At 43.0% G+C, this 27276-nt stretch overlaps 1 protein-coding gene across 4 annotated transcripts in view; it reads left to right on the forward strand.

The window, feature by feature from the left end:
• IRF2 (interferon regulatory factor 2) overlaps positions 1 to 27276 on the forward strand; it is an 87049-nt gene that overhangs the window by 24342 nt on the left and 35431 nt on the right. For all 4 annotated transcript variants that reach the window (XM_019666958.1, XM_019666954.1, XM_019666955.1 and 1 more), the window contains one exon: positions 22948 to 23043. In XM_019666958.1, the coding sequence (XP_019522503.1) occupies positions 22957 to 23043 (87 nt within the window). In that variant the 5' untranslated portion in view covers positions 22948 to 22956. The remainder of the gene's footprint in view (positions 1 to 22947; positions 23044 to 27276) is intronic.

A 27276-nucleotide genomic window follows, 5' to 3' on the forward strand; every position in this document is an offset into this window, starting at 1 on the left:
GAGGGCAGTGTCACTGGCCCTCATATGTGGGATCCGAACCGGGGCCCTCTGGCGTCCCCAGCCAGCTCTTAACCAACGCGCCACTCGGCCGGACCAGTCAATAATAATTTTTAAACAGCTACTTAGGATTTCAAATTTTATAAAAAGATTCAGCAGAAGTATTTCCCTACTTTCTAATATGCAAATGCAGTTTGCATTAAACTTTTCCATTTCAGGACTAAAAATGTGCTGTTACTAATTTAAGCATAGCGCGTGCCAGATTAATTTATAACGTAAGTATGATTTAAGGAAGAAGATACCGATTTTCTTGTCTGACATGGGAACAATAATATTTTCCAAGGAGAGAAATAACTTGAAATCAATTACAGATCCAAAATCCTCATTTGCAATCTAAATAGCTCTGAAAACTGAAAGTTTTTGTCATGACGCATGTGGCAGTGTAGGCTTCCCTGAATTGGCATAAAGCTATTCATAGATGTTACTAATTCCAATCAGTGTGGATGTTCACGTTTTATGCAGAAATATGCCTGTATTGGATTAAGGGGTTCTGCTCTAGATCTTACTGGGAGTGTTTTGTTCTATATGGTATATGCACCATACTAAACTCTCTAAGAGAAATCCAAAACCTTCTGAATTCTGAAACACATCTGACTAAGGATTTTCAATAAAAGATGCCCACCTGGTTCCCGGAGCAGCTGTCTCCTATAACCAGAGGACCCTCACATCCTGTTTTTTTCCAGGGACAGTCCCTCTTTACGTCCACTTAGAGGCAAGGTGTAATTATTAATAAGGCCCAGCCACACTCAAAAGTGGTCCATTTTGATATGGTCACCACAATGAGCATCTGTGAAATCTTGGTAATGGGCAACACCGTACTGGTACGCATTAATATGTTTGTAGTGAATTCTCATATATATGGTTTTGAAGTAAATAAGATCCAGATTATATCTTGAAAACCTAAAATAATATAAAGCATTGTTTATGAGATATAATTTTTAAAATGTATACACCACTCCTTTCATAGACGGAATTCCCCGTAGCATTTATATATCTTTTCTTTCTTATGACAAATCATTTTCCTCATTGTAATTGCTTGTGTACCAGCCTTCTGTTACCAGGCTGCAAGTCCCCCTCTGTTCCCCTTTTGACTATCATACATGCCCAGCACACATAGCAAGTTCTTAGTTTATTTATTAAGCATCGGCCTTTGCCATGCTCTAGGCCCTTGGAACAGAGCAGTGAACAGACAAAATTGGCCCCTGTGGAGATTAGCGTCCAGTGGGGCAGACAGATTTTGGGGGTCTGGCCTGGCCTGGGGAGACTAAGGAGGCTTTCTGAGGAAGTGANCCATTCGGCCGGCCCTCATCATTTTTTTTTACAAGACAGAATATTATATTTGCATCTGCAACAGATTTAATGATCATTGTAGACTTTTTTTTTAAAGAAAACATGTATCACACATGATTAAATTGCTTGGGAAACATTTCCTAGAAGCGATATGGCTGGCTCAAAACATGTCATTTAAATTTTTTGATACTATCACCAGCTGCTGTCTGGAATATTGTACTTATTTATACTCCAACCCAAAGTATCTATAAGATGTAAAGCACTATTCTAGATGTTTTACATGTTTCCTCATCTAGTTCCTGCAAAGCCCCGTGGGAACAGATAGGGTCAGTAACCTGCCCAAAGTCATACTACTAATAAGTGATGGAGCTGGGATTTGGAACCAGGCGTCTCAGCCAGGCTCCACAGCCCACACTGTTACCTTTTCTGCTCTGTTACTTCCAGTGGGTCTGAGAAAATTACAAGACTGCTGTGATGACACTCTTCCTTCCTTCTGTGAGTCCTTGGGAATGGATATGATCTCTTTTTAACTCTCATTCTTGATGCATCAGATAAAATAGGCGCAGAATGATTTTCCTGAGTCAAAACCTTTCATCTCCACATGTTTTATGAAACTGTATAATTCAGGAAGTGTTCTTTAAGAAAGAAGCAGCGATCGCTTTGGAGACCCAGGCCTCTTTTCATCTCTCCCCTGCCCCCTGTTCTGCTGGCCGCAGGCTAAGAAAGGCAGGAGACAGGGTTAAACCTTTTATCTTTATGACCCAACTTCCTTCCTCATGCTGAGGTGTTCTTTGTCCGGGGAACCTATGCCTGCTGGTCAAGATGCTTGTTGGGGGCCTCATGTGGTCACCCACATCACCCCAGGGGGGATGTTGAATAGAGTTGTGAAGGTTTTATAAAGTTTTGCTTAGGGGCTTCATGTTTTAAATTCATACTTATCTTGCTGCTGGATCTGGTGACATAGAACACTAAAAAAAAGTGTTTTTATTAGTGCAGCACTGAGGTCATACAGGATCAAAAGACTTCCTCTTTTAGGAAAAGCCCCAGACAGCTCACTTACTGTCCTAGTATCATCCTTATTTAGGGGGGATTTGTGTTCTTCATTGCCCCTTCCCCAGAATAAAGACCCAAACGAACAGTAAATGTTGGGAAATGCCACAACATTTCTGATCTGTAGGCCTGGGGGACTTTGACTTGACCCTCGTGTTCCTGGAATGTTCCTGACATAAGGAAGCAACTGTTAGAATTAATGCGATGTCCATGTAAAGCTAGGGAAACACCAGTTTTCTAGCGTTCACACATGAGGACCCAAAGAGTACATGTAGGTGAATACTGTCCCCTCAAGGTGAAAGCCTATGTTTGGGCACTTGTTCTTATGATAGTGGAGCTCCAGGACAAAACCAGCTTTGGCACAGGCTAAGCCACAGCTTCCTCTTCTTAGAATAAGAAAAATACTAGTACCCACCTCATAGGTTTATTGTGAGGATTAAAGGAGATAATGTAAGAGGTCNTATTCAGTTTTCATGGGGTGGTTTATATCATGAGGCATATCATCAAAAGTTTTATCTTCAGTTTGTTTCTCTAGTATCACCTTTAAGACACGGCCCCTTATTTTAAGAGTGGTTGTTTGTGTGCCTGCTTCCATCACTGCACTGTAAACCCTTTGAGGACAGAGATCGCCTCCTCATCTTTGTATCCCCTGTCCCCTCCTTCTTCCTCCCCACCCCGAGTTTTTCATACTGTTCGTTTGGCACATAGTGGTTTTCGCAGTACTTGACTCAGTAAGATTTTTGAATGAAATGTTGAGTAAGTATAATTCAAAAGTTTGTTAACATACTTAGCTCAATTCACCTGGAAAATGTCTTGAAAATAATAGAATTATTCTTTTTTAAATTGCATGCTTTTTGCAGTCATTTTCCCACAGCTTGTGTATCACTTGTTCATAATAAGTTTTATCCATCACTACTTATAGTTCATATCCTCTGCCTTTCCCTCCACCCCAGCCCCCACCCCCCACCCCCAGTGGGTTCTTTAGGAGGCATTCAGCCACTTTCTTATGAATAAATAATTACTACATATTATTATGGGCAAGGTACTGTGCTTGATATTTTGGGAGCTCAAAGATGAATAAGATGGGATTTCTGCTCACAAGGACTTTGTACCTAGGTACTTGCCTGTTTGCAAGTACATGAAGATGTGAGCTTTGTTTGCATTAGAAGGTGGAAAGAATCAGTTGGATAAGAAGTCAGGAAGTTGGGACAGGGCTGAATTATGGTGGCTAGGAGCCTGGCGTTTATTCAGCGGGCATTGAGGAGCCACTGAAGGATTATGAATAAGGTGATAAGATGTTTGGAAAGATTAATCTGGCCAGCACTGTGCACTGTGGAGACTAAGCTGTTACTCAGAAGATGGACTCTGGGTACCCTCCTGCTCCTTATGAGAGAATCTGCTTTGTCCACTTTGCTATTAGGTAGAGTACTGGCTCTACTATTTGAAATTTCTTTGTGGACGTCTTAGGGGAGACCAAAGCAATCATCCCTTACTTTCCCTCCTAATATAAAGTGTCCTTTTCGATGTCTTTCTCGTGGTAGTTCTGCCAAGTTGCTATTAAGATCTCTGTTTATAGGTGAGGAAACTAAAATTTGGAGAATATACAGGTTGTGAGTGGAGAGGTTTGAATCCATGTGTGCTTGACACCAAACCTGAGCTCTCTCCAGCACTTTCTGCTGCAACAAGGAGAGGGAAGGGAATCAGTGTGGTCCTGGAAAGGGTTGGTGGGGGAGAAGGGATGGGGGTGGGGCATATTGAAAATACAGTAGACGCCAAATTCAATTTCCAGGTACTATCTGGAATTTGTTTAGCAGTGGTAAGTATCTTCTAAAAATATTTGAAGACAATTCTGCAGTGTGCAGAGGAGAGAGGGGTTTTTGCTTCAGAGGTAATCTTGTACTTAAGAGTAGGTAGCAATTTTGGCTCTCTTTTCTCATTGGAATTCATTGGTAATCAGGATCGTTTATCACAGGGATAGAATCAAACTCATGAAAACTGTAGAGCATAAGTTTATAGTTTGTGTGTTGGATTTCAGCCGGCTTTGAACATAAAAAGTTGCCTTGGATGGCATAATAATAATAATAATAATAATAATAATAATAATGTGGCATAATAATAATAATAACAATAACAACAACAACAACAACATTAATAGATAACCTTTATTGAGAGGTTCCTTGCAGAGGGAACAACTCAAAGAAATCCCCAGAGGACATGTGGCAGCATGAAAGAGACTTCAGGCACAGCCTGTGTCTGTGATGTGAGGGAAAGAATCATTTATTCTCATCCAAGGGAAAAGACAGGCAGTACCTTTGAAGGTCAGCCTTTTTTTCAGAGCAAATTCTTTTCAGGCAACTTTCTTTTGGGAAGGCGTTGGTTTTCAACATAATCTTCCAGGTGGCAGCAAACAATTTTGTCCTTTTATACAAACAGGAGTTTGCAGTATGCTGGCTTTTCTAAAAATCCCTGTCATTTGACTTTGCAAACTTTAAGTACTGAAAGCATTCCCTTCTCCTCTTTCCCCATGTCCCCTTGTTTTTTCTGTGGGCCCAGTGGGACCAAACACAGCCATTGTGGGTCTGTGGAGGGTGGAAAGGAAGTGAAAGGGATGCAGCGACTTGGGTGATGTAAACAACTCAGATAAACTCAGGCCCTGCCCATTTCCTGCCACGCTGCCCTCCCCAAGCTAGTGTATGTGTGTCATTTGTCCACTTTTTGTCCACACTTTTCTCACATGCACCGTCTTACTTAACTTTTTCTGTACTTTCTCAGTGTACTTGAGAACTAAGATGTCTTTTCTGGGCTTTCAAACTGCTGACTTGGATGGCTCAAGGGATACCAACCTATTCTTGGAAAGCGGGACAGTCTTAAATGAACTCTCCACTTAACTCTCAAAAGGAAAAGCTATGCCTTTCAGAGTTTGCTGTACTCCTGTGCTGCAAAGGCAGTGCGCAGAGGACATGCTGATTAAGGGAAACATCGGGCTGCTGCTTTTCCCATTTTCCATATGGAGAGAAGGTTTGAACATGCAGCGTGAGCCTGACTCCCCATATGCTTGGAAATCTGCCCNTCGGCCGGCCCTTAGCAGACATTTTGAACTGCTGTGTGTTGTGGAGATGCAAAGTTGAAAATTTCATGTTGTCAAAGAGTTTACCATTTAGCTAGAGAAACAGGCAGGTAAATAATTATCTGTAGTAAGAGAAAGAATGAAATAGGTGCTTAACAGAAGCACAGAAAGCAAAAGGCCCAGGGGAGGGAAATGGAAAGAGCTGTGTCTTTGACCGGAGGCGTGGAGTGCTTCATCACCGATGTCCTAAAGCCCCTGAGGAGGAGGGAGTGTCAGTTGGTGGCAAATGGGCAAGCGGGGCATCTTTGGTGGAAAGAACAACAAGAGCAAAGACATGAAGGGTTGAAAATTCCTTACACCCTTGGTGCATGGAGAGGTCTCTGGTGTGGCGGGGGCAGCTAGATCAAGGGGGAGTGTTAGAGTAAGCTCCTGGTGGCCACAGATACTTTCTTCAGGACATGTGTTCCTGTGTTTACTAGGAAGGAAGGACTTCCTTCTAAAGGTAGTGCAAGCTTTTTTGGGGGAAGATTATTGAGGATTTGGAACATTTTCCCCCATACATTTTAGAAAATGATGATGACTATTTGCAGCTGAGTGTGGCAGAGCCGTGCAAGGCCATGTTTAAGAGGTGATAAAAGGGGGTTTGCGTTTGTCATTCATAGACGCGATGGGCATTGAGAAAGAGCCGGCTTGTGCTTTGATAATAACCAGGCCTGGCGTTGAGGTGCTTTCATACGTTTCTAAGAGGAAGTGATGCATAGATACAAAAACATTTTTTGTACTCTCTTTGGTTTGTTTGGATTTGGTTTATAAAGAGTGAAGTGAACAGGTTTGCAATACTCAAGTGAGGAGAGATAGATACAGTTATCTTTTCATATGGAGGAGAAACCCAAGGTGGAGAACCAAGAAAATGGCAAGGTGCCCTGAAGTCACGTATTAACACAGCAGATTTTTTTTTAAACTTTTATTGGGGAACAGTGTGTTTTTCGAGGACCCATCAGCTCCAAGTCAAGTAGTTGTTTCAATCTAGTTGTGGAGGGCACAGCTCTGTGANATGCGATTTTACCACACTCGCAAAATCGCACACAGCCGACCATATAACAAACTCTGTATTTTGAGTGGAAATGTTAGGGGGTCGTCTTATACGCCGAGTCGTCTTATACGCCGGCAAATACGGTACTCTGTCTGCAGGGCAGATAACGGATAGGGGTTGGAAGTGGGAAGAGCAGTCAGTGGCTGTTTGGTACCACTGTGTTGAAGGAAGGAATTGTTCCTGACCCACTGGTTTCACTTTCTATTCTTGCAGTGTGATAGTTTCTCTCTGGGAGAATAGTAAATATGTGCTCTGTATGTTAACTCTGAGGCCAGAGTAGTTACGATCTCTTCAGCCAAGTTTGAGCAAGTAGAACTGAAGGTGATTCAGGCTCGGAATTATACAAGTTGAGGAAAAGTTGTAAATGAGAAACAAGAACCAAAACCCTTACTCATGGTGGGCCTTCTTGGAGCCAAGCTCTTGAAAGGCTGTGTCAGCCTTTGTGGAATATTGTCATGAAAGAAAATGAAACTACACTGGGAATGCCAGCTTTGGGAGCTCTGGTGACAACGCGGAGCTGGCCTGAAATGCTCTGCAGAGAATACAGTGGTATGGGACCTCTGAAGGCGGAATATCTAAAAAATACCGTCAGCAGCAGCCCAGCCATGGTGCTCCTGACCTGTTTCCTTTGCTGCTAACTTAACCTCTGGGGTGAGACAACTCACTTGGAAACCAACTTCGTGTTTTAAAATTCAAGTAACTTCAATTAAATATTAGTACAGAAGTCTGACAGGAGGTCATCTTTGATGCTTAATTCTGAGAGCCTTCTGTAAAACATCCAGGCAAGCTTTTTGGTCATCTCACTTTTAGTTTTCTACACAGTTTAAATGAATTATGGACCATCATTCCTCATCTTCCCCAGGAAATGAAGCTTCGAGGCTCCTTGTTCAGATAATTGTTGCTTGATTGCGCTGCCCCTTATGGATGGAGGAATAAACTGATTGATGCGTGTACTTCACATTGTCGCAATGCCTTCATAAGAAAAAACTGCCCACAGTTTAAGTACCACAAGAGAGAATTTTCTAGAGTTTGTTGTATTTGCAGAAATACTGTCACTTCCTCCTTCTGGACCGTAAATCACTAATATAATTTGCTATTGTCTTTCTCGCCTAGTCTTTTTCTTTGCAACTAATTCCAGACTTACACTAACTAAGTTGCAAAAATAGTACAAAGAATTTATTTTTTCTGAACCTTTGGAAAGTAACTTGCCAAAATGACGTCCCATGACTCGTGAATATGTGTGTCTTTCCTGCAAACAAGGATACACTCCATCATGACCACAATGCCGCTGTTAGAATCAGGCAATTAACATTAGTACCATCTAGGCCACAGGCCCCATTTAGATGTGCCGGTTGTCCCAATAATGTCTCTTGTAGCAAAAGAACCCGATTTGGGCTCAGGCGTCATTCCTCTTTAATCCTTCCTTAACTTCCATGAACTTGACATTTTTGACACTTACAAGCCAGTTGTCTATTTATAGAGTGTCCATCAGTTTGGGTTTGTTGGTGGTTTCCTCATGATTAGATTCAGGCTATTTATTTTCTGCAAGAATATCACAGACATGATGCCCTGTTGCATCCTCTCGGGGTGTTTGACTTTGACTTGTTCCTTTATTGGTGATGTTCTTTCGATCGTTTGATGAAGGAGGTTGTCTGTCAGGCTTCTCCATTGTAAAGTTACTCTTTTTCCTTGGTAATAGATATTTTGTGGGAGGCACTTTAAGACTATGTAAATTTCTCATCAACCTTTAGCATCCATTGATGTTTCTTCACTGAATAATTACTACTTTGATAGCTGGCCAATGTCCATCCTCTTTCCACAGTTTATTAGCTGGCGTTCTACTTTATGGAAAAGCTTTCTCTTCTCCTTATTTACTTATTCATAGATCTTGATTTTGCCAGTGGACTATAACACATTTTTATCATTATTTGGATGCTCAAATTGTCTCCGACTTGGCCAGTGGGAGCCCCTTCAAGTTGGCTGCTGTGTTCCCAGCATTCTTTGAGCACTTCTTTACCTTCTGGCGCCTCAAAATTATTCAGGCTTATCTTTTGCTTTCTCTGCCCTAGCCCTGAAATCAGCCATTTTTCTAAGAAGCCCTGATTCCTTTTAGTGGAGAATGGTATTTAGAAATTAAATTTGGGCACTGCATGTGCTCATCACCATTGGCATATGCTGTTCCTGCCACTCTGAATGGACAGCGTTAGGGAATACATGTAAGTTTTACACATATACTTACACATACACATAGTTTTTTACATCTATATTTCTTTACTTATCGAGTATATGAAAAACCATGAATTCAATCCTATTTTAACCCAATACCTTGTGTTGGTTATTCAATTTTCTTTCTGTATTTGAACTTCCTTTTCCAATAGAGAAGGAGGGAACTGAGAAAGCTTCCTTCTACCTTTCTTCCCTTAGTCCCTCCCTCCCTTTATGAGAGGGACTGGTTCCCATTACCTTTACTGTATTAATTCATTTATTCGCCTGTATGTATCTAATCTCATGTCCCCACGGCCACCCCACCATAACAAGGGTGCCTTCCTCGCCTCACTCCTTGGGCTCCTACATTCTGGATGGGACTGCTGCCCTTCCGTACAGAAGCCCATTCCATTCACTTAGTTTGGGCCCTGATATCCCATTTTGTGCTGGCTTCCCACTTGCGTCTATCCTCGTGACCCCACGTGGGTTCAGCACTCCACACACCAGGAGCTGCTGCTTCCTCCCATCCAAATGGACACCCTTTTTAGGCTAGTACCCTACACTGAAATGTTGCTGTCCCCCTTCTCTAATGACGACTATATTGTTTGGTAGGGCTGCCATAAAAAAGTACAGAGGTCAGAATTCAAGGTGTTGGCACAATTGGTTCCCTCAGGGGACTCCAAGGCAGAATCTGCCCCGTGCCTCTCTCCTCCATTCTCATGGTAGCTGGCACTCCTTGGCTTGTAAGTGCATTGCTCCAGTCTCTGTCTCTGCCTTTATATGGCCTTTTCTTCTCTGTGTGTGTCTGTGTTCAAATTTCCCACTTCTTGTAAGGACACCAGTCCTATTGGATTTAGGGCTCACCCTTATCCAGTATGAGCTCATTTATACTCAATTACATCTGACCTATTTCCAAATAAGGTCACATTCACAAGTTTCGAGTGGACATGAATTGGGGGGAGGGGGCACTATTCAATCCAGTATATTTGCTTTGCTCAGTTTCACCTAATGGGCTTTTGGACTAAATTATTCATTAAGGGAGGGAGAGACTAAGGAGAGAAGGGTAGAAGGAAGCTTTCTCAGTTGTTTTGAGAAGAATGTTCTCTCCTGCCATAGTCTTACTTTCTAATGTAACGTTAGGGCACTCTGCTAACATCGGGACTCTTAGAAACCTCAGGACTTGGAGTGCACCCACAATAGCACTCATTGTGATGTCATAGAACTTTACGATTCCCCATGGGGACTGTACCCCTGAAGACACCCCATGCTGTAAAGTGTTGTAGCCCATTTAACTGTTGAGGAAACTTCTTCACCTAATACGGAGCCCATTCCACACAGTTGTCCAGTTCCAGGTCAAATAACTGTGTCTTGGTGTGGGTTGTCAGACCCGTGCTAGGCAGTGCTGGCCTTCTGTGAGAGTGGGCTGGAGTGCTCGTGTTGCCTGAGCTCTGACTGTCATCAGCGCTGTCTAAGAGAGCACTGTGTCAGCGCTGGGACTTAACAGCCGTGGGGAAGCCACCCACAGCCCCGTGTGTCCTGGAAGTTTATTGTACTGATGATTAAAAAAGAACCTCTACTCCCTGCTTTTTTTCACGTTAACTTGTATTATATTCTGAGCTATACTAACTTATGTTATATAGAATTTATAAAATACATACATAAACTATATAATTATATATATATATATATTAATTCTATATTAACTTACATATTCTGCGCATTTTCCCGTAACAAATGAAATATTCTTCTGTAGTCACAATCTTCTATTATTTGAATCTTACCACGTTTTATACTTCCTACTGTCTAGTATTTGGATCAATTTAGATTTTTTTGCTATTATAAGTAGTGCTCCATTGAACATCCTTGACCATAAATTTGTGTCTGGAAATTCCCTTGGCCCTGGCTGGGGTCCCCTTTAGCACAGGTTCCCAGTGCAGATGCTGTGTCAGACTGGGAGGCATGGGGCCCTCGATACTTCTTTATGTGGACCCCAGTTTGGCTTCAAATCCAAAGGCTAAGTAAGGGCCTAAGACTCCTGTTTCAAGCTGAGCTGTACCATTCAGTAACTCTGTACCCTTGGGCAAGTTACTTTAGCTTATGTGCCTCGCTTCTTTATCTATAATGGGAATTTTAGTAGCACCTAACTTTCAGGGTTATTGTGAATCAAGTGAACTAATAATAGTCATAATGAGTTTGCCAAACACTGCTAAGCACTTAATACTCATTAGCTACCATTGTTAATATCATTATGGTGTAACGAAGGATACTGTGTGCTGTGTACCTGCCAGCCGGTGGTGTTTTCAAGGGCTTGCGTGTCTAGACCGGGATGAGGATTCGATACACAGAAGCTCCCCACTTACCAACAGGTTATCTTCCAAAGGGAGACTAAGCTTGCAGAGTGTAAGTCAGGCTTGTAAAAACCAGGCTTTTCTTAAAATAGAACCATTTCAATGTCAGGTGGGTAAACTGCCTCTTCAGGGACGCCCCCAGGGGTGTCCTATGCAGATATTTTGTTTTTACCAGACACCTGACCACTCACTGTGATTTGAAAGACTAGAACCAGCCTTGAAGCTTGGTGTGCATCTTTGGAGACAAATGATTCCTCAGTCACACTAGCCACATTTCAGGTGTTCAGTGGTCACATGTGGCTAGTGGCTACCTCATTGGACATGTGGGGCGGGAGCATATAGAACATGTCTAGTATTGCTGGATGCAGCTGGTCTGTGTTTATTGGGTGTTTGCTGGGTGCAAAGTACAAGCCTACATAGTTAACATGTGTAGGAGTGTGAACGTGTTTCCAACTGGAAAGCAGTTTTTGTCTCAGTGGAGTAAAGCACATAAGAATGAAAGGAAGACATGATAGGATACATGTGAGAGACAGTGTGTTTCATGAATTCAGGGGCAGTTTTGCTTGGCCAGGATAGGCTTTGTGGAAGATGTGGCATTTGAACAATATGTAAAGCGGTGCTTGGCTATTTCTAGGCTAAACCTTTTTCCTGAGCCTCACCTATCACATTGCCACTCAACACTTTTTTGGGATATCCCAAAGATACCTCAAATTTAATCATCTTGAAAGCAATCTCAGAGTTTCTCTTAAGTCTTTCACACGCCCTGTTGCAGAGAGTAGCATTACCACCCACCTGGTCTGAAGAAGGAAAAAACGAGGTCACAGAAGTCCAGAAAAGTTTGAAGCAGGGAAGGGAGTCAGGAAGGAATTCAGAAAGAAGAACGTGGTGGCCTCTGTTTTTCTCTCTGAAGTTGGAGGCGGGATCATTTGCAGGGACTGACGAATGTGGAAGTGAAGCAGGAAGCGAAGCAGGGAGCGTGAGGATGGATGGAAAGATCTGAAAGTGTGCCTGTGGGGACCAAGAACAGGAGCTGATGAGGGGGACGCAGAAAAGGTCTGCCGAGACTGAAAGCTCAGGGGAGGTGAAAAACCATAAATCTCTCCTGACATTAGGATTAGGACTGGGTATTATTCAGCCCAGTCATGAATTATTGCACATGGGCAAACAAGAAGAGTGAGACGGTGAGACCCATCCGTGGTGAGGAGGAGGTAGGACAGCTGTGCTGGGAAAGAGAATGGGTCCAGAGAGTGGACATTCCAGGGAGAGGGAGCAGGGAAGTAAAGCTTACTGGGCAGGATGGACTGTAGGGTTCGGGCCCTCGCTCGGAAAAGCCAACATCTGCATGGATGTCCCATGTTTCCTGTATCTTCAAGGCTTACTTTCTGGATGGAGAACTCCTGTTCTCTTTAGGCTGCATTGAGAACTGTTTCCCGGAATGCCCGTGAGGTCACCTGCAGTACTGAAAGCCAGTGATATTTTGGAGTCTTTCGAGCACACATATGGAGGCCATATGTGAGTGTCGGTTTAGGATTGTGATGCAGCACAGGTTCCTATCTGAGGCCAAACCGCACTGTTTCAGGTACCAGAGTAGTCTGTGGTCAGGGACAGGGTAATTTTGGTAAAGTAGCTATGGTAATATCTTTAAAAGGATATAGAAAACATGCCTAGTAAGAAAATTGTGGGTAGAATGGTGAATATGCAAAACTATCATTTGGATGATTCTCAGTATGGGAGTCTGTGGTATTTAAAGCACTTTAGAATTTTAACCTTATACGCATTCATGTCCATTCATGATGAACTCTGTTCACCGCTGGCCTTCCCGTGTTCCCATGATTTCGTAGGAGGTGTTCGTTAGACATGTGGGATCTGGAAGGCAGGCCATTGGGCTAATAGGCACTAAGTGGCAGTGATGCCAATACTTAGCTGCATGTCAGAATTACCCTGGGATAATCAAGAATTCCTGGCTTTTAAGCCCTGGAGATGCTTATTTCCTGGGTCTACAATGGGGCCAGGAATCTTTTTCTTCTTCTTTTTTTAACTCCCAAGGTACTAACATTGCACAGGTGGTTTTGGGATGCTGGTATAGGTGAATAGAGAAGTATAACTACAGGTTATGATATATTCAGGGTAGCCGTTTACAGCAATCCTGCCACATCATGCAAGGTTGGGTTCCTGGAAAATCCACACAGTAGGAGAATTCATGGTTGAATTATTTAAAGCCTTGAGAAAAACCAGGCTAGAGACTAAAATTCTTGAATGAATTTATGGCATGCATTTCTTTAAAGTTTAGTAAAATGAAACCATCAATGCATGAAATAATGATCACGTCAGTAAAACAATTGGATGTCATACCATTGATTTCCACTGCTTGCTAACGCCCCTGAAGTTCAATAAAACTTTTTAAAATTGGTTTTGCATTGGTGCAGATAATACTTACACCGAGAAACATGCTTTATTCCGTGTCTCGCACTCCATCCGAGTGTTAAATATCTTTCTGGCTTCATGACTGGTAGGTACTGACTTTATCCTCCAGGGTCCCACTAGAGTATGTAGAGTGATCTGAATACTGTAGACAGGGAAGTAGTAAGTAGAGCCAAATGAGTACATCTCAAAGCCCCGCCTTAACATACATAGTCATATTATCTTAGCTCTGAAATGCTATTAATCTTCTCTCATACATTTCACATCTGTCCTCAGTACAGCTCTATATGCATGCTTCTTCTTGTCTTCCTAGACCTTTCGATTCTGCTTTTTACTTTCCATCATTACTTCTCCTTCCATCTGCCACCCACATGCTCATTCACATCTGTTCACACACCTGGGAAGCAGTTCAGCCTAGTGCAATGCTTTTAATACTCTTTTGACTACAGTGGCAGTATAATAATAAAATAATAAAATTTAATAATATAATAAAATTGAAACAAAAGTTTAATAAAACAGTGCTTACTCTTATTTGGGGGACTGTCATAATAGTGCTCTTGTATTCTTTATTTTATTTTTTTAAGATTTTATTGGGGGAGGGGAGCAGTGTTGGGGAATTGGGGAAAGGGACCAGCCAAGTTGTTGTTCTTCAGTCTTCGTTGTGGAGGGTTCCAGTCACCATCTGGCTTCCCTCCAGCAGCTTGTGGCCTCAAGGTGCTGTGTTCAGTCTTAGTTGCGGGTGGGCGTAGCCACCATCCCATGTGGGAGTCAAACCAGCATCCTTGTTGTTAAGAGCACACGCTCTAGCCACTGAGCCATCCGGGCGGCAGCTCAGCTCAAGGTGCCAAGTTCAGTCTTTTTTGCAGGTGGGTGTAGCCCACCATCAAACAGGTAATCTTGTTGTTACAACAGCTGAGCCATCCTGCCACCTGTTGGCAGCTCAGCGACAGCTCAGCTTGGGCGCAGCGTCACTGCCCATGTGGGAATCGAATCGGCGGCTCTGCTGCTCAGAGCTCACGCTCGTAAGCCAACTCCTAACCAACTGAGCCACTCGTCCGGCCCCTCTCCCATATTCTTATTCATTAAAATCAAAGTGCTGGTCCTAATTCAGTAATGCTGATCTTAATTCAGTACATCTATTTCATGACCTTTTGATGGGTTGCAACCTGAGGTTTGAGAAACACAGGTCTGGAGGTTTTGGCACATTCTTCGCAGTCAGGCAGATCTGGATTTGAATCCTGGCTTTGCCACTGAATAGCTCTGCAGCTTGATAAGTAGCTTCATTTCCTCTCCTGTGAGATGGAGATAAGATACTCTACCTCATGTAGCTAGTTTGAAGATTACATGAAATAATGCATCAAAAGCCCTGGGCCTAATGTCTGAAGCACTTGAATGAATATAATGGGGGTAATAATGACGATGAGGAGGATGACTTTCAATTTTCAACTCCAGATTCTTCTCAGTTCACCTGATTTTGAGCTGAAATTCTTATCTTTGCTAAAAGAGTACACAAATGTAAGTGTGAAGAGTGTAGAAAGTCATGTAAGAGGAACTTGCATGTTGGGAAGGATTACTGTATGTCCCCCCAAAATTAGTACTAGACATTGCTATTATATTCCTGCAAGTGTGTTACCCGCTATTTTTTTTTTCTTTCTGTGCATTCCCATAGCCACCATCTGAGACTAGAGCAGTGGCTTCTAGATTATCTCCTTGACTCCATTTACCCCAGTTGTAGAGTGCTGCTTGGTTCATGGTAGTGAAAAATGGCTATTCAGAAGTTTTCAGTAGCCTCTGTCAACAAGCACAGTCTCTAGCTGGGCATTTGAGACAGAGAGACCTGGGTTCAAATCTTGGTTCCTCATCTGGGTGCTGGGACACTTTTGTTCACTGATTTTTAGTTATATTTTCAAGCTATACTTTTCCTCATCTCTGAAATGGGGATGATACTACTTAACTGATCAGGGCTGTTATGGGGGTTTGAGATGACTTACATAGACTATCCAGTGCATGCCTCTCACACGCTAGCTGACTCTTAGGAAGCCCCCCATGTTGGTGTGTAAGTCAGTTGCTTTGCAAGCACCTTCCTCAGTCCTGCTTTGGTCATCGATACCAACCTTCATCTTCCCTGACTTCTTTGCTACCTTCTCTCTGCTTAGGCAGTTCCTCCCCTTCCTATACGCTAATCCTTTATCATAAAGCTTCCCCTTACACACCCATCTAATAATGATTTATGTATTCTTTAGTTCACTTATTCAGCAATTAATCATATACTGCCTTCTGATCTCTGTTACAGTCTTTTATTACTATTAGTTATAGTAATTTTACATGATTTATGTCTCATATTCCCAGGTAACTTATTAATTCCTTGACAGTAATGATCATGTACACATCTTCATATCCTCCATAGCACTAGCACAGCTGTTGGTAATAATATGTGTTTAATAACTATTTGTTGATACATTGGATGACTGGATATTTCAGACAGTACATGCCATGGGAGAAGAGGGTCCAGTGGTTAGAGCTGTGAGAGAAGTTTTTTTTAAAGATTTTTTAATTGGGGAATTGGGGGAGGGGATCAGCATTGGGGAATCGGGGAAGGGGAACAGACAAGTTGCTGTCCTTTAGTTCTTCATTCTAGTTGTGGAGGACGTCGCTTCACTGGCCCATGTTAGTATTATCATTGCGCTCTTCCCGGGTGAGGCAGATTGGTCACCGGCCTCTGGACGGCTGCTCATGGCGGCTCTTGGCAGCACACACCGGCTGCCAGCCACTCACGGTAGCACGGCAGCCCACTGCAGCAGGGGCTGCAGCCTACGCCGTCGCCGGCGACTCACGGCAGCCCAGCTCTAGGTCAAGGTGTTGTTCACCATCTTAGCTGTAGAGGGCAGTGTCACTGGCCCCCATGTGGGATCCGAACTGGGGCCCTGCTGCTCAGAGCTGGCATCCTAAGCCAGCTCTTAACCAACGCGCCACTCAGCCGGCCCTGTGAGAGAAGTTTTAATGGATGAAAATAGATTTGAGCTAGCTTTTGCTGGGAAGGTAACATTTCTGTAGGCTGGTAAAGGGCCGGGCACCTGGATAAGTAGGGAGGGCTATTGGGTGACAAGACCCTTCATGGGCATATTTAAAACAAATGATGCAATTGCAGAAGAGATGGGGCCAAGCACTGCTGCGGTCAGCATTTGCGACACAGACTCAACTTTAGCCCTGTGCCTAGCATCCTAGTTCCCATACTTTTGCCGTCACTCTTGCCCGGTTTTGACCTATCTCCTGTGGCCCCGTAACTGGGAGCTGATGAGCTATGGGGCCCCTGGTGGAAAATTCTCTTAAGTTTTTCTCTGATGCCTGTATTTCCCCCCTCATTCTTGAAGGAAGTATTTGCTGTATATAAATTTTTTAAACAACAGTTGTTTTCTTTCAGTACTTTAGAGACATCTTTCCGTTGTCTTCTGTCTTCCGTTGTTTCTGTTGAAGAGTCACTGTAAGGCTCCTGGGTTTTACCAGAAGCACCCCACCCCCACCCCCACTCCCAACCCATCCCACCCGCCAAGCCAAGGATTTTATTACCTTAAATCCAGCAAGGTCATTTAGAAGTCTCTAGAACAGAACATGAACATGATTTAAATGGCATTTTAGGAAGATTAATATGTCAGTGGTATGCAGAAAAGAGAGGAGCTGGGAAAGGCCCTGTAAGTAGAACAGTTAAAAAGGCCATCAGAACTGAGAGCTTTCTCAAATAAGATGAAAGCACAGGTTAGGGTTTCTGAGCCCAGGGCATTTCAGACAGGCCTGAATGAGAGCCTGGGTTCCCCTACTTACTAGCACGTTGCCTTTGAGCACTTGCCCAACTGTCCCCTCATCTGTAATATGGGTCAATGAAGTTCTAGGGTTGTAAGAGTTAAATGGGAAACTCGTAGAAAACCCTGGTTTTAATGCCTGATACATAGCAAGTGCCCAGTCAGTACCATTGCTATTACTATTCCGAGATCCAAGCCTCAGTTATTTAGGTGAAAATTCAAGATCACGATTAATGGCACTAATCAGGACCGTAGCATTTGTCACTCCATGGGGGACGTGGTTCACATCCTGTGAATCACAGTGAACAACATGTGTGCCTTTACACAGCAGCCTTGGCTCCAGTAATATTCTAAATACCTGTCATGTACTGAATTCATTTGTAGCCTGATGCCATGGTTTCGAAGATGATCCGAACCCTACATCTCAAAGGTGTGACGGTACCTGACTTTAGAATGTGCCTTTTGTAAGACCCGAGGGTAGGTGCTTCATATTTTAGGTTTATAGAACCATAAAATTTTAGCATTTCACTTTTCAAAACGACAGAGTGTGCAAGATTAGAAGCACACCAGAAAGATAAATCAGATAATGAGCCTTCATGTTACAAAAGGATTCCTAGATAACCTCAGAAATTATCTTTTTGGAAACTCTCATTTTTCTAAATAGATGATCAAAGTATGGACTAGAAAGATTGGGTGACTAGCACAAGGACCACAGTGAGAATGGCAAAGTCAGGACTGGACCACAGGTATATTTTGGGTGCATTTTCATTCTCTACGCAAAAATAGCACCTCTGTGTCTTTTCTGCCCAGTTCCATGCCTTCTTCAAGTTTCATGTGGGCAGGGGTGTGGGTGCCTGTGGGAAATTGCCTTACCGAAGGAAGACCCATCTATCAGTTTGATTTTCATTGATGGAAGCTAGAAAACACATGTTGAGTAAGTGTCTTTTCTCAGTACTCTCAGTACTCAGTCCTCTGACCCTTTGTGACCATCATCCCAGCTTTTTAATCTCTGGAAATAGAATTTCTTTTTAGGGCCAAACCAAATGATGCGTTTCTGCTGCGAGGCTCAATGTAGAATTCCACCTTTGCTTTCTTTCACAGAAGGGATGCATATGCAACTTTTGATAGTCAGAAGAAAGCTATGTCAAACTGCACCCTTTCTTTTCTGTGTCATGTGGCAAGACCCCTGGTAATTCATTACCTGTTCAGTGTGGGAGGTGGGACCAGGCTAAAAAATCAAGCAAAACAAGAGGAAGTGCCATCATGTAAAAGGGTTAGCGTTTCATTGTGTGCCAGCAGGAATGTGCTAGCTATTTAAAAAAAAGAACCTGAAATAAGTGAAGCCCCTTATACCAGAGTTTCCTTTCTCTGATACTTGCTATATTTGCTTTTCCTAAAAACCTGCTTATAATTAATGCCAGTCCTGATTAAAGATCTAGGAAAACAAAACCCACAAAACTACATGTGTGATTTCCATAGTATTTTGGCTAGTTAAATGATGAACTTTGAGATTTGGTTGAGCGGCATCCTTGTTAGAAAGGCGTAGTATGTAAATAAGGGCTGGGCCACCAGGTAGATAACTGCAACCGAACTTGACACACTGACACTCACTAATAAAGTCTGTCTGCCAGAACGACCTGACTTTGCAGGAAGTCACAGAGCCAGGTGACTTGTAAAAATGCACGTTAATCTATAGCCTTGCTTCTTAGTGTGGCCCAAGGACCTAGGAGCTTGTTAATCACAGGGCTTATGCAGGTTTACTGAATTGCGATTTGTCTGCATATTAAAGCTGGGGAAGCGCTGGTCTAGATTTTTTAATCAACTCTTACCTTTACTGTTAATAAAACTGATCCAATCTTTCATTCACGTAAGCCTCCAGTTTTCTCTTCAGTGTTAGATGATGAGCAACATTCTATGCGGGGTTTTCTAGGCGCCTGACAGGCAGGGTCAGCCTGTCTATGGCATCTTCCCTGTTCCTGATTGTCTTCTGGCAGCTGGTCCTCCTGCCCCAGGGCTTTTGCAGCATCTCCTCTTCTGTCTTGCTACCTCAGGATACCTTTCTTCACCTGTAGACTAGGTAAGGGTCCTGTTACCTGACTCAGAGTACCTTCTACATTAGTTTCCCGGGCTGCTATAACAAAGCACCACAAACAACAGAAATTTATTCTCCCAACAGTTTTGCTGGCTAGAAGTCCAAAAATCAAAGTGTTTGCAGGGCGATTCTCTCTCTGAAGCCTCTGGGAAGGACCTTTCCTTGCCTGGTCGGCATCACCCCAGTCTCTGATTCTGTCTTCACATGGCCGTCTTCCCTCCATGTCTGTGTCTTCACCTGACATTCTCTCCGTGTGTGTCTGTGTCCAAATTTTCCTCTTTTTATAAGGACATTAGGTTCCTCTGAGCCACTGATCACAGCATTTTCATTCACTAATCAATAATCTTGTTTTATGTGTGTTTCCATTTAAAGACTCCTCATTGAATTATGGTGGATTCATTACTTGAACTCACAGCCAACAGCACTGTAACTCACGCCTGAGGGAAGTTTGTTTAGCACATGTATTTCCTCCATAAGCTACATCACAGCCTTTTTACATTTGGGAAGAGTAGACCACACTTCAGACAGACCATTCTTGGGGGCCATTTTAAATAGTAAAATCGCCAAGAAAAGGCAGAAGAATGCTGCATGAAATAGACAGTGAAAAGGACACTTGTTTACAGTGTGAGCTGAAAGAAGAAGGCAGAATGTTGTCTTGTCGGACCTCAGCTGGAAATGTGTGATCGGATGACTCGAATTTTTCCCCTTGTTATGCATGTCTGCTAATGATTATGAAAGCACCATGAGCATTGATTTGGGCATTATCAGTACATTTTAGTGAGTAAGGAATTTGCCAATATGGAATCTGTAAATAATGAAGGTTGACTGTATCTCTCCACGTGAGGTTTAATTTTATTTATTTATTTATTTAATTTAAAATTTATTGGGGTGACGATGGTTAGTAAACTACCATAGGTTTCAAGGGTACAATTCTGTAATACATCATTTATATATATCACATTGTGTGTTCACCACCCTTAGTTCTTTAGTTTTAAAGAGAGAAAGCTTTTTGAAATATTTCAGGTGACCATTTTTTTCCAACTAGGTTGTTTGTGAAAAAAAATATGGGAGGATTATGATATTGTTACGATGACACATCGGAAGCAGGGCCATTTACACACCCCTGTCGTTTTCCAGTATTGCTGAGTTTAGACAGAGCCGCGATTTGTAGCAGTTCTGCTTGTCATGTTGTCCCCTCAGAAGAGCTCGTGACTACTGTAGCTACTTCTACTCCTGCTCCTTCCTCTACTTTCTCTAGTGCTCCGGACTTCGCTGCCTCCCTCTCTGTGTCTTGAGATCGTCTTAAGAAGGAGGATCTGGCCCGGTTGGTGGTTATCATCCTGTTGGACAGAGCCCTCCCAGGGGTCAGTCATCTAGTTGGATCTTCTGTGGATAGTTTTCCCCAACGCTCCCAGAATGCTCCAGTAACACCTTATTGTTCTGTACACAGGGCTCTTTGTATGGTCTGGTACTTCTCTTCTTTCCTCTCTCCTGTTGCCTGAGGCGCTCCTAGATGGCGGGGAATGTCTTACCTTTTCCTGTTCCTGGAGGATCATTCTCCATAAATGATCTTTGAATGGCTGGATGAATGAGTGAGTGGTACGACTTGAGAACCACTAAGAGCAATTGCATTTGGGGCTCCTCGTGGCCGTTCCATGTCCTTTTGGACTGTCCGTGAAGCCCCTTTCATTAATCTCAAAGAATGGTGGCCTGAGGCTACCAGATGAGTGAGCGGGATAGCCGCCCACCTTGGCTGATCTTCAGAAAGGCCTGGCTCTTGCAGTGAACATCTCCTGGGTACGAAGGCAGCATTTGGGCTTTGTAGGATTATGAAAGGACCTATAAGAGGTAGAGTTCCTACTCTCAGAGAGCTTACCATTTGGTTAGGAAGGGAGGATGTACCAGCCCAAAAAGTTCTAGTGAAGGTAAGAATTAGATAAGAATTAAAGACAACTTACGATAGCTGCCCTAAAGCCATGTTTGATTTTCAAATGAGCCGTGTAAGGTCAGTGAGTATTATGGGAGTTGAAGCAAGAGGAGTGGTCTGGGAAGGCCTGTGGAGGAGGACGGTGGAGGCTGGGTCTTGGAGGCTGGGTAAGGATGGGCAAGGCCGGGGAAAGGGGAGCAGAGGGCATGGCATGAGCAAGGAGCAGAGGGCATCTGTCACCATGAGTGGATCAGAACTGGGGGAGATGTACAAGGGAAAGGCAAGTTCTAGAATTTAGTTCTAGAATTGTGTTGGCTTTACAGGCAAAGGATGCAGCCCCACATCGTTCATGTAGTGATGCTTGCATGCTCTGGCATGAGGTGGGAGCAGGAGAGAGGAAAGAGGAAGTCCTTTGTGAACGGGAAGAGAGAGTTATTAAAACTTGCATCATTTCAACCCAAATTCGTCAGAACAGAATCTTCAGAGCTCACTTTTTGGGGGGAGGAAATGAGTAAAAAAGAAAAGAAGAGACAGTGAAGGTTTGAAAGAAGATTATGTCACACTGTCGACTAAGATCTAAAGAATGGAATCTTGAATCAGCATCGTGTTGAGTTTTGAATCTGTATTAAATTTAGATTTACTTGTAAGTAGGGTGAAGATGAGTGGTAGACCGTACTTTGTTAGTGATTCCACTCTACGTATATTTTGGTGGGCAAGGGAAAAACTTTGTAGAAATGTTATCTGAAAGGAGGGAAGAGAGAGGTATTGTGTGGGCTGGTAGAGAAAAGGTGATTAGCCCGTCAAACAATTTTTAGAGGGAAAATAAGTTGAAGCAAAAGGGAGGATGATATCAGGTCAGAGAGGGAGGTTGGCAGTAAAGAAAGATCCATGAGGGAGTGCCTAAGAGCATGCATTAACGTGAAAGCCAAGCCAAAGCCAGAGCACAGTCCTGGTGAGCTCTGAAAGTAGATGGAATACATCAGGAGGGAATGGCTATTTGGTGAAAGACTTCGGAACCAAGTGAATTGATGCGTTTAGAGCTTTGAAGTGCTATTGTCAGGGGTTCAAAGCATTTCTAGAACCCAGAGACCCCAAAGGAATGAATCAATTATAATAACTCCCACAGTTGTTTTGCTCTGTCCACCCTTGGTCCTTGGGAGGATAATACCCACAGGTATTGTACAATACTGTTGTGAATGCCTGAATGTGTCTGCTGTAAACACAGACTGTTTGGGAGAGGGTAAAACCTTGCTGTAGGCAAGGCCACTCAGAGGTGGCCGGTCCCTCTGGCTAGCTGAGTTTCTGCCAGTCCAGGTCTTCTGTGTCTGTGGGACCCTCTCAGCTGAGAGTAGGCTTGGCTTGTAGCGCTGCCCACTGAAACAGCTCCTCTGGAATGAGTAGACTGCTCAAGTAGGGGCTGGTGGCCCCAGGGCAGAGTTCCTCAGCACACTCCCCCAGCCCCAATCCCCACGTGCACATAAGCTGTGTGGTTATGAGGAAGGGGACAATAGAAGAGGGTCAGGCAGGGGCACAGAGCTTTACAGTGCAGACATGACAGTCAGTAACACAAATGTCTAACGTTGAGTGTTTCTGTCTGCAGAGGGGCACCATGCCAGTGGAAAGGATGCGCATGCGCCCGTGGCTGGAGGAACAGATAAACTCAAATACGATACCAGGGCTAAAGTGGCTGAACAAGGTAAGTACGTGTGTGTGTGTGTGTGTGTGTGTGTGTGTGTGAGAGAGAGAGAGAGAGACAGACAGACAGACAGAGAGAGATCCTTACTAAAAACTTGTGCATATGGACCTATGCAAGTAAAATGGTTCTTTGTGTTCAAAATCTTATGCTAATTAATTACAAAAACCAACCAAGCAAAACTGATCATAGAAAAATCAAGTTATTGTAGAAAGAAGATTTTTTTATCATCATCTCAGACTATAGTCACTAACTTGACTTACGGTTCCAGCTCACCATTGGCATTTTGGATGACTGTTTATATGGGAAGCTTCTTGCTGTATTTTTCTTTAATGATCCTTACCCTCTTTCTTCTCTCAATTCCTTGCTTGCTTCTCCAGGCTTTCTAAAATTAGAGGACATTGCAACTGTATGGTTTTATATTGGGAATGGACTACCCCCTCCCCCCAGTATTCACACTGTGAAGAAAACTTTTGTTTTTGTGTTTTGAAAATGTCTTCTCTTTATCTTTATCATGAAACCCTCTCTGTGTGCCTAACCTGTCCTAGAAAAGAAGCATTCTGTCATTTTCAACCACTTCCATAGTTACATAAACACTCTCACTTTATCAACCTCAAATTATCAATTTAACTGATCCTACCTGTGAGGAGTGAATCAGGAAGATAGTGTCAGTAAAAATAAAGAACACCTGAAACTGTATAGTTATAATTTAGAAAAGCCACTAAATATAACGTATCATGCCTTCTTTAAGAGGGCCCAAGAGAGGTTTCTCTCCCACTACCAGGAATATTGCAGTTCTTCTGAGCAAATTGCTTCTTCCTGGTCTACCTCCCACCTCATGTTTAATCTTTAGGACATGATGAATTATGTAGCTGGTCAGGCTTTATCTTTATATCATGCACCGAGAGCACAGAGCCAGATTGTGACCCGTTTCTGACAAGTGTACAGGATACTGCAGCATAATTTTTTCTTAAACTAATGTCACTCTTGGTGTTATTTGATCTTTTTAGATATCTCTCAAATCTTGTTTCTTTTGTTCATTTTCCCTCATCCACTTATTTTTTTTTCATTTACTTTTAATTTCATGGTATTGGTTTTGAATGCATCTGTTTAAGCGAGTCCTTTCCAAAACAAGGTGAGGTATGAAGTACATAAAAGTCACTTAAGGAAGCCATATGCTCCTTTCACGTGACCTGTCATCTATCTTGAGGTCTTGTGGCAAACAATATATTTTTCTAGGCTGGCTATAGCTATTGTGTTTTGGATTTGTACCCTAGAGGGGCTTTGTAATTAGCCTCTTCCAAAGAAACAAACAAGAAATCAAGTTGTGCCTTGGTTTATAGGGACACACGTGGGGGTATAAGGACAGGCGATGTGATAGTCAAGGACAGTTGAAGAGACATAGGGTACATAATAATAACAATACTAATGATAATACTACTACTACTAATAAAAACTAACATTGATTAAGTGCCTGGTACTCCCCTAAGCAAGGTACATGCCTTAATTCACATAATCCCTACTATGGGGTAGATACTGTTATTTTTTCTGTTTTACAGAAAAGGAAATCAAAGCACAGAGAGGTTACTGGGATTATACTTTGGAGAACAAGATAACATTGCCTATATTGATTTACAGGGTGAAATGAAAACAGATATTCCTGATTTCTGAAGAGAATAAGTTTGTTTTTGCTTTTTCTTTTTTTGAAACACATTCACCAGTGTTGGATGGCTTGATGCAGCGATGAGCTTACCATATCATCGTGTCTCCTGTACCAAATAGGGACTTGATACGCTGCAGTCAGTTGTCCTCTGTAGTAGGTTGAATTGTATCCCCTCCCCTTCCCAAAGATATGTCCACATCCTAAGCCCTGGAACTTGTGGGTGTGACCTTGTTTGGAAAAAGGGCCTTGATAGATGTATTTAAATTAAGGATCTCAATATCAGATCATCCTGGGTTATCCAGTTGGGTCAATCCAATGACAAGTGTCCGTATAAGAGAGAAGAGAAGACACACACACACAGGAGGAGGCCATGTGAAGAAGGAGGCAGAGATTGGAGTGGTGCAGCCACAAGGCAGGGAGTGCCTGCAACCAGCAGAAGCTGGAAGAGGCAAGGAAAGATTCTCCTTAGAGCCTGTGAAGGGAACGTGGTTCTGCTGACATCTTGATTTGGGATATCTGGCCTCCACAACTGTGACAGAATACATTTTTGTGGTTGTAAGCCGCCTAGTTTGTGGCCATTTGTTATGACAGCCCTAGGAAATTAATGCACCCTCTTAGGGTTGTTTCCTGACTGGGACTCTCCACTGAGAAATCTTTTCTTCCATCCACATTGTGTCTTTTGGGTAGAGGACCAGAAAGTAAATGTGCATATGAACACTTAGCTCCTGTCAGGTGGCCCTTACCACTAGCTCTACTCATCTGCCTCTTGGCTCATAAGTTCTCTTCCCTAGCAGAGAGGGAAAGAAGACTCCTCTGCTATCACATCCGGCTCCCCTGCTGGAGCTGGACATGAGCCTGGCTGAAGGAAGTGGGGGAGCATGCCCTTGGTTGCAGCAGATGGCGCCTCTTAGGACAATGCTGGCCCGAGTCCATGGGCTGCTTGAGGGGTCCATCAGGTAGTCCTCTACTGGGCCTAGCCAGAGTGGGCGTGTGACTGTGTTTGTGCAAATGGACAGAATAGTCATTGTCACTGTAGACCTCGGATGGAGTCAGGACGTTTTCTCTCCATACCTGTCTCCCCAGCCCCCTCAGGGCATCTTTTTATAGGTTTCTGCTATCTTGTTGGCGTTTGTCCACATAAATATTTAATTGAGACCCTAATATTATTTTCTTCCCATTCATAAACATTCTGCCTAGGAATCCCTCTTTGTGTTTTGAGTGGTTTGAGGTGATTCCAAAATCTCTTCTCCCACTGAAGACTGTCGTAAGTCTTAGAAAATGGCACTGTCCATGGGGCTCTGTCATTCACTTATGTGTTCGTATTTATGGCGAAGTCCAGGCTGGAGGCGCCCTTGACCTGTCTTGACTGGCACTGCATGCTTGCTGCCAAGCCCAGTACCTGACACGTAAGAGGCACTTGGTAAATATTGTTCTGTGAATACATGCATGAATGATGTGTACTTGAAGAGGAGCAACATTGGTGGCTGTGTTTTTGTTCCGTTAAGGCAATTAGACCTAAGAATTCTGGGTTTGCAGTTGTCACATCTCTCTTAAATGGATGGCCCGCCCAAGCCGTTCTATTCTTAGTAAGGGACAAATAAGTGGTTAATGCCTTAAATTTGTTCCCATCTTTTATTTTCAATAAATTTGGAGAAGGGTGGTGATGAAATGGGTCTTTTGGCTTCCTCTGAAGGAGCAGTGAAGAAGTTTGGCAAAGCAGCATTGTCTGTAACTCATGAATGGGGCCAGGCTTGGGCCAGTTACTTTTTATTGTGAGTATTTGCAAATGTACATAGTATGTTTGAATAGCCTAATGACTAGAAAGAGTAGCATAACAAATTCCCACCTCGATTTAATAATGCACTGCTAGATTTAACAGCAATCAACATTTTGTTTTGTCTTTGTATGTGTATATATTATATATGTGTGACGTATATATGTATATATGTGGTATTTAAAGCAGCTCCCTGACAGTGGACATCTATAAGACTTGAGAACATTTTCTCATATATTCACAATACTGTTGTCCATTGGAAAAATTAGTTATAAGTTGTTAATATCTTTTTACAATTGATTTATTCAGTGAGAATCCAAAAGAGGGCTGCGTGTTGTGTTTGGTTGTTCTGATTCGAGGTCTCCCCTGATTGTGAAGCGTCCCTGCCTTTTTTTCCTTCTTGCCATTGACTTGTGGAAGGGACCAGGTCAGGTTTAGATTTCTTCAGGTGCTTGCTTGTGGTTTCCCTGGGTCAATTCTAGAGGAAGGAAGGAAGCAGCCACAGCCAAGTGTATTGTTTCTCTCATAGCCCCCATTGAGTCCCACTCTGCTTCTCCATGTTCTTGTTTCGTATTGGAGATCTGCCTGGACCCAGGCGCCCTGGCCACTCCCCACGCATAGTCAGCAGGTCATTCCAGACCCTTCCTTTCTGTTCACTTTGAAAGCAGGCTTGTGCTTGTGTAAATACCAGGCCCTCTTGGAACAGAGTAAGGAGTCCGAATAAAAATTGCAAATGAAATTGGAACATCTTAGAAATATTGGTGGAGAGAAGAGGCAGAGGGTGAGAAGAGAACGAGTT

Source organism: Hipposideros armiger, unplaced genomic scaffold, assembly GCF_001890085.2.
Source record: "Hipposideros armiger isolate ML-2016 unplaced genomic scaffold, ASM189008v1 scaffold_481, whole genome shotgun sequence".
NCBI lineage: Eukaryota > Metazoa > Chordata > Mammalia > Chiroptera > Hipposideridae > Hipposideros > Hipposideros armiger.